General features: G+C 40.8%; 1 protein-coding gene across 1 annotated transcript; it reads left to right on the top strand.

Moving 5' to 3' along the window:
* The first annotated feature begins 298 nt into the window (after positions 1-298).
* On the top strand, positions 299-1,225 carry LOC102500024 (olfactory receptor 14A2). The gene has a single exon (XM_006150796.1). The coding sequence runs from the start codon at positions 299-301 to the stop codon at positions 1,223-1,225; it is 927 nt and encodes a 308-aa protein (XP_006150858.1).
* The last annotated feature ends 6,723 nt before the right edge of the window (positions 1,226-7,948 follow it).

The raw sequence follows: 7,948 nt of genomic DNA, 5'->3' as shown, positions 1-7,948 counted from the left end.
CATTGTATCATCTCTACACTGCCTAAGCAGGAGAGGTAAAATCTTGTCTTCTCAGTTGAAGGGAGTCTGTGCCTGTTATGTGTTCTAACCAGCCCCGCTCACTGCTAACGGACAGAGAATGGAGACTTGGAGGGGAAATGGGAGAAGAGGATTTTCAAAATAATTCATTGTGGATTCTGCAGAAAGATTGTGTCTTCGGGAAAACCACTGGTGGTACTAACTGGTGGAGGACGAGGCCAGGACGTGGCCAATGACATGGTGCTGTCTTCTCCCCACAGGTGGCGGGTGAGGCCAGGACATGGCCAACCACACCGGAGAGCTGGGCTTCCTCCTCACAGACCTCTCTGCCACCAGGGAGCTCCAGGTGCTCCAGGCGGTTCTGTTTCTGCTGATTTACGTGGCGACTGTCGTGGGAAACCTTCTCGTTTTTGTTGTCATCACCCTGGACCCCTGTCTTCACATCCCCATGTACTTCCTCCTGAAGAACCTGGCCTTCTCTGACCTCTGTCTCATTTCCACCATCATCCCCAAGTCCATTCTCAACTCTCTCTCCAACCAGAGCACCATCTCCTTCCCGGGGTGTGCGATGCAGGTCCTGGTGGTGATTCACTTTGCTGGGTGCGAGGTGTTCATCCTCACAGCCATGGCCTATGACCGCTATGTGGCCATCTGTCACCCGCTGCGCTACACTGTCATCATGAACAGGGACGTCTGTGTACGCGTGTCAACTGCCTCCTGGGTCCTTGGGGCATTCTTCGGAGGCACATACTCAGCTGGCACATTCTCCTTATCTTTCTGTGGCTCCAGAAAAGTCCCTCAGTTTTTCTGTGATGTCCCCTCATTGTTAAAGCTTTCTTGTTCTAAGGATCATATTACTATTAATATCAGTGTGGCGATCGGAATGTTTTATGGACTTTTTTGTTTATTCATCATTGTTTTCTCGTATGTCTATATTTTTAATACGATACGAAGCATCCCATCCGTGCAAGGCAGGTCCAAAGCCTTCTCCACCTGCCTTCCCCACCTGGTGGTGGTAACCACCTTCCTCCTGACGGGAGCCGTTGCCTACACAAAGCCAGTGCCCAAGTCGCCCTCGCCCTGGGACTTGCTGCCCTCACTGTTGTACGCAGTGCTGCCACCCTCCCTTAATCCCGTCATCTACAGTCTGCGGAACAGGGAGATCAAGTCGGCCCTGAGAAAGCGTCTGTGGAAACTCAGCATGTGAAGCTATAGAAATAGCAATGCAACGAGGTTTCTCAATTTTTTCCTCATATAGATTAACAGAGTCTAGGATGTTAGTCTGTCTCTCTTCCTTGGTCTTTCCGATAACAGCCAGGAGAGAGATGATATCTCATTGTTGTTTTAGTTTGTATTTCCCTGAGTATTAGTAATACTGAGCATTTTTATATAACTGCTGTCCACCTGTATGTCTTCTTTGGAGAAATACCTATGCAGGTGTTTTGCTTTGTGAAGTCAGGTTATTTGCTTTTTTGTTGTTGAGTTGAGTTCATTAATAGTTTAGAGTTTATTAAGTTAAAAAATCAAATGCAAGAGAGTGTATGCTCTATGTCACATCATAAGAAAACATATAAGAATCTCCTTCTTTCTGAAAAATGAAACATAAGAAAAATAAAACAGTAAGCCTCAAATGCCTTTCTGCAGGTGTTGAGTACTGGTGTGAAGGGGGTGGAGAGGAGAAGTTAGAGAGTGGAGCTGAAGTGTTCTGTATACACTAACTGTTACTTTGGGAAAGCATGCTGTTTTCAAAGATACAATAAGTTTGTAACCTAGGTGGACGGAAAAAAAAACTTTAAGCCAAATCAACTGAAATTACTACTTCAAATGAAAAATCATAACCATGTTCAAAAAAAACTAAAAAGAAACCCATTCCAAGTAATTTTTACACAGAGTATGGTAAAGAACAAATGCTACAAATAAGGACACTTATTTGTACAAGTAAATGAAAAAAGGGAATCTGGACAAAAATTGATAAAATTATTATTTTTTATAAATAATTATTTAACTTTATTTATTATTATTATTTGTTTTAATTTGACCAGAGAGAGAGAGAGCAGGAGTGAGAAAAGTAAGCTGCCAGGTCCAAGACTTGAACCACAGTCAGCCATGCGGGAGTCCAGTGTCCCTAACCACCATACTACCTGCTGGCCTGACAATTATTATTTAATACTATTATCAGTAGACCCTCAGGCCAGTGAAGAAAAAAACTACAAACAATTCTTCAGCTATTTGTGCAGGCCTCTTTCTGCAGAGGTATAGCTGTAGCAATTTCCTGTCTGGACACCTTTCCATGTCAGCCGGACAGGCAAGTGCCTGCGAGCTGGGATGGGCTGAAGCTGGGCATGGGTCATGGCACCAACACCCTGCTGGGGGCACCTCTCTCCCTCTCTCTCTCTCTCGTGATATTAATAAATAATTTTCCAAAGGCAGTATTATAAAGACTAGTAAATGTTATGTACTTTGGATATAATCCTTATAAAGTGTTCTGGTCAAGAAGGCTAATCTAAATATAATTGCAAAAGGTAGACAATTCCAAATAAAGAATTATTCCCTTAAATAACCATCCCATGTTTCTCAAAACAGTCTGCGTTATGAATTACAAAAACAAAAAAGACTCAAGAACCAATTTAGGTTAAAAAAAAAAAACCAAAAAACTGAAGGAATATGGCAACTCAACACAATGCCTGGTCCTAGACTGCACCCCCTCTGGGAGGAATGCGTAAGAACATTTATTACCCAGATGAGCCAGAGGAGATGGCAAAACCAGATGCAATTATTATATCGATATTTGTCTTCTTGTTTCTGATACCTAAACTGGCAAAATGTTTAAAGATGGAAAATCAGAGAAAAGGTTGAGCTTTTCACAGTATGAAACTTTACTGCAAGTTTTAAATTATTTCAAAATTTTGAAATTAAGGTATATTAGGATAAAACAAAATTATACTCAGTCCAGTCCCTTAGTTAGTGGTTAGTGACCGTGTATTAGGAGCCAGATCCCACATGGCCCATTGCAGTTCCAGTCACACCCTGGCGGCTTGAGAAACATGCCTGGCACGTACGTGTGATGTGAACACCCTACAGGAAGAAATGGAGAGAAAGGGGTGATTTAAAAAGCCAATATTTTAAGAATATTGTTGAGACCAGCAGTTGGCATAATGGCTGTCACTGGACTCTCATGTAGTCGACCGTAGTTCGAGTCCCACACGTGGTGGCTTAAACTCATGCTGGGTGCATGTGCGTGCGTGCCCAAGATTCTGAGAGGAGAATGGAGGAGAAGGGATTGCGGCATGGCCAACCCCCCTGGGGGGTAATTTCTCGCTTTCTGTCTCTCTGTCTCTCTCTGTCTTTCTGGCAAACGCATGCACCCTATAGAAAAAACCTCTAAAAAATCACAAAGAATATTGATACATAATCATGGTAGCAGAGTTGAATAAAGGAGCAGTAAAACATCATTTAATTCTCTATACTACACTTTATATCACTACCTCTCCTCGTTAAATTTTATTAATTAAAATAGTTCCTCAGAACCAGGTAGTATAAAATGGCATTTTGCTAACTAATATATCTAGTAACCAAAATTATTTTGAAATGACCTAGATGAAAATTTTAGTTGATCCTTGTAAGATCTATTAGAGGCCCAAATAAGCAAACACATAAACAAAACCTATCACTTTCAAATGTTGCAGCTAGATCTTGAAAATAATTTTAGTGTTACTGCTCTCCAAGGAGAGGTTTTACCAGATGACCACAAGATTTATTTTCTGTGTACATTTGATGATTCTAGTTTAGAGCAAGATTTCTCAAAGTCCGCTGTGCATCTAAAATCATCGAGGAAACTGAGGAAAGGTACATTTTTAATTTCTCCAGAGACCCTCTGAATCAAAGGACTACTTATAGGCATCTTCACTTTTGCAAAGTGCCCAAATGTTTATTTTATATTAGAAAGTGTGCATGTCACTATCCCATAGTCTGAACTCTATAATAAGTGAGAGTTAGGAACTATTTAAGTACCTTATTATTACAAGTCAATGGCTGAGTCATAATCTTCATGGAGTATTTCAGAATGTTTTCTGGAGCCTGAGCAATTTTGCCTACAGAAAACACCAGTGACGGGAACCAGCAGTTGGCGTAATGGCTATGTAGCTGGACTCCCACGTAGTCGACTGCGGTTCGAGTCTCCGGACCCGGTGGCTTAAAACTCACGCCAGGCGCGTGTGCATGCGTGCCCAAGATCCTGAGAGAAGAATGGAGGAGAAGGGATTGTGGGTGACCATCCCCCCTGGGGGGTGATTTCTCGCTTTCTGTTTCTATGTCTCTCTCTGTCTGTCTGGCAAGCGCACGCGCCCTATAGCGAAAACCTCTCCAAAAAATAAAAAAATAAAACACCAGTGACTACATTGCTAATGGTTTAAGAGATAATTACTTAATAGGTTATTCAAAAACTTTCACGACTTTTACCTTTAGGAAATTCTAAGGTATTAGCCAAGTGCTTTAAAAATAATTTGTTGTAGACCCTTTTACCATAAAAGGTTTCAAATGACGTTAACTTTGAAATAAAGGCGAATACCTTTTCTGATCATAAAGGCAAATAACTTTTCTGATCATTTTAATACATCTCCTTCCATGTTAAGAAGCTACCACAGCCCTGCAGAGATCTGAGTCCTTCCCGAGAAGCCTAGGGAGTGCAGCTATGTGTTATGACAGAGAACGTCCCAAGGAAGGTAGATGCTCTGCTTTGTTTTCAGGTCATCGGCTGATAATTTTTACTCTGTTTTGGAGAAAAATTTCTACCTTCTAGTAAACTTCTTGGAATTATCTCCTTATGTACATCTAAGTAACCCTTTCTTCAGGGGTAGCCAAATTGGAACTATTTTCAGGTATGCAGTTAAAATTCCCATTTGTAAAATGTGAAAATAATCTCTGTTCCAAAGTAAAAAAAAAAAAATAAGAAAGAAAGAAAGAAAAGAAATCTTTTAGATCCTTAGTAAACTTCAGACAGACACTAAATCTGTGGAGTGTAATGGTAGTTTCCTGCCCCTCTCCCTGGTGTTCCCTTGTGCAGTTCTCTATCATGGAGATAGGCTGGTACAGATCTTCAGAATCCTGCCACGTGACCACACACCCACCAGGTCACTGCTGCTTCTCCGCGTGTGATCCAAAGGGTCACTGCCTTTTCTGTTTTCAAATTGTGCTTCCTGAACGTCTCCACGGCATCTCCTATAAACTCGCCTTCTTCATCGCAGTGTTAGCTCCAGCCATGCACCTTTAGTCTCACCAGCCTCCTGATTAATCGCTAAAATGAAATCATTTTATTCTCGTAGTAGCACTTGTCATCATCTCAGATTTTGTGTACTGGTTTACCTGTTCTTTATTACAGGCCTCTTCCCATGGAGAGTAAGCTCCCAGAAACAAACAAACAGAAAACAAAAACAAAACAAAACAAAACACCTTTCTTTCCCTCCACCATTATAGTTAGTGTCTGATATAACGGATCATCAGAAAAGTCATAATGCATTTTTGGACAGAAAAATACATCATGACTTTTCCTTTTTTTTCTTAGTTTATTTATTTTACATACTTTCACTGAACATCACCACAGCATACCAAATGAGATTTTCCATCCAGAATACACTGTAAAGTGGCTTAATCATACATGTTATCATCAACAAATAATTTTCCATCTCTGTTTCTTGTATATATATAAATTTTTCCCACCTATTTCTCACCCTCTGCCATTTCCAATGCTCCTCCTACCCTGTGTCTGGCATCTGCAGTTGCTTTCCATTCCTTTATTCTTTCCTACATTGTATTGAATCACAAAATATCTTAATCTAAATACTTTCAATAGTAAGTTCAGCTGATATATACAGATTTGTGAACAAAAGTTGACTTAAGACATGAAACTCGGGAACCAGCAGTTAGCGTAATGGCTATGTCGCTGGATTCCCACGTAGTCGACCGCAGTTCGTGTCCCGGACCCGGTGGCTTAAAACTCATACCGGGCGCGTGTGCGTGCGTGCCCCAAGATCCCGAGAGGAGAATGGAGGAGAAGGGATTGCGGCGTGACCATCCCTGCTGGGGGGGTGATTTCTCGCTTTCTGTCTCTATATCTCTGTCTGGTGAGTGCACGCGCCCTATAGCGAAAAACCTATCCAAAACAAACAAACAAACAAACCTTGTGGTACTTATATACTACGAAATAGTACACAGCTGTAATAAACAATGAGACCCTATCATTGATTCAAAATGGATCAATATAGAAGACTCAATGTTGAGTAAAGTGAACCAGACTTCGAAAAATACACATTGTATATCCCCACTCAATTTGTACTAAGTGTCTGCATTCTAAGGCAGAGGTTGCCTGATCTACTTTAGGAAATTCTAAGGTATTAGCCAAGTGCTTTAAAAATAATTTGTTGTAGACCCTTTTACCATAAAAGGTTTCAAATGACGTTAACTTTGAAATAAAGGCAAATAACTTTTCTGATCATTTTAATACATCTCCTTCCATGTTAAGAAGCTACCACAGCTTTGCAGAGATCTGAGTCTTTCCGGAGAAGCCTAGGGAGTGCAGCTATGTGTTACAACAGAGAATGTCCCAAGGAAGGTAGATGTTCTGCTTTGTTTTCAGGTCATTGGCTGATATATTGTACTCTGTTTTGGAGAAAAATTTCTACCTTCTAGTAAACTTCTTGGAATTATCTCCTTACGTACATCTAAGTAATCCTTTCTTCAGGGGTAGCAAATTGGAACTATTTTCAGGTATGCATTTAAAATTTCCATTTGTAAAATGTGAAAATACTCTGTTTCAAAGTAAAAAAAAAAAAATGAAATCTTCTTTTAGATCCTTAGTAAACTTCAGACAGACACTAAATCTGTGGAGTGTAATGGTGGTTTCCTGCCCCTCTCCCTGGTGTTCCCTTGTGCAGTTCTCTATCATGGAGATAGGCTGGTACAGATCTTCAGAATCCTGCCACGTGACCACACACCCACCAGGTCACTGCTGCTTCTCCGCGTGTGATCCAAAGGGTCACTGCCTTTTCTGTTTTCAAATTGTGCTTCCTGAACGTCTCCACGGCATCTCCTATAAACTCGCCTTCTTCATCGCAGTGTTAGCTCCAGCCATGCACCTTTAGTCTCACCAGCCTCCTGATTAATCGCTAAAATGAAATCATTTTATTCTCGTAGTAGCACTTGTCATCATCTCAGATTTTGTGTACTGGTTTACCTGTTCTTTATTACAGGCCTCTTCCCATGGAGAGTAAGCTCCCAGAAACAAACAAACAAACAGAAAACAAAAACAAAACAAAACAAAACACCTTTCTTTCCCTCCACCATTATAGTTAGTGTCTGATATAATGGATCATCAGAAAAGTCATGATGCATTTCTATACAGAAAAATACATCATGACTTTTCCTTTTTTTTCTTAGTTTATTTATTTTACATACTTTCACTGAACATCACCACAGCATACCAAATGAGATTTTCCATCCAGAATACACTGTAAAGTGGCTTAATCATACATGTTATCATCAACAAATAATTTTCCATCTCTGTTTCTTGTATATATATAAATTTTTCCCACCTATTTCTCACCCTCTGCCATTTCCAATGCTCCTCCTACCCTGTGTCTGGCATCTGCAGTTGCTTTCCATTCCTTTATTCTTTCCTACATTGTATTGAATCACAAAATATCTTAATCTAAATACTTTCAATAGTAAGTTCAGCTGATATATACAGATTTGTGAACAAAAGTTGACTTAAGACATGAAACTCGGGAACCAGCAGTTAGCGTAATGGCTATGTCGCTGGATTCCCACGTAGTCGACCGCAGTTCGTGTCCCGGACCCGGTGGCTTAAAACTCATACCGGGCGCGTGTGCGTGCGTGCCCAAGATCCCGAGAGGAGAATGGAGGAGAAAGGACTGCG

The sequence above is a fragment of the Tupaia chinensis genome, unplaced genomic scaffold, assembly GCF_000334495.1.
Source record: "Tupaia chinensis unplaced genomic scaffold, TupChi_1.0 Scaffold000295_1, whole genome shotgun sequence".
Taxonomy (NCBI): Eukaryota; Metazoa; Chordata; class Mammalia; order Scandentia; family Tupaiidae; genus Tupaia; species Tupaia belangeri.
This window is presented reverse-complemented; position numbering and strand designations above follow the sequence as displayed.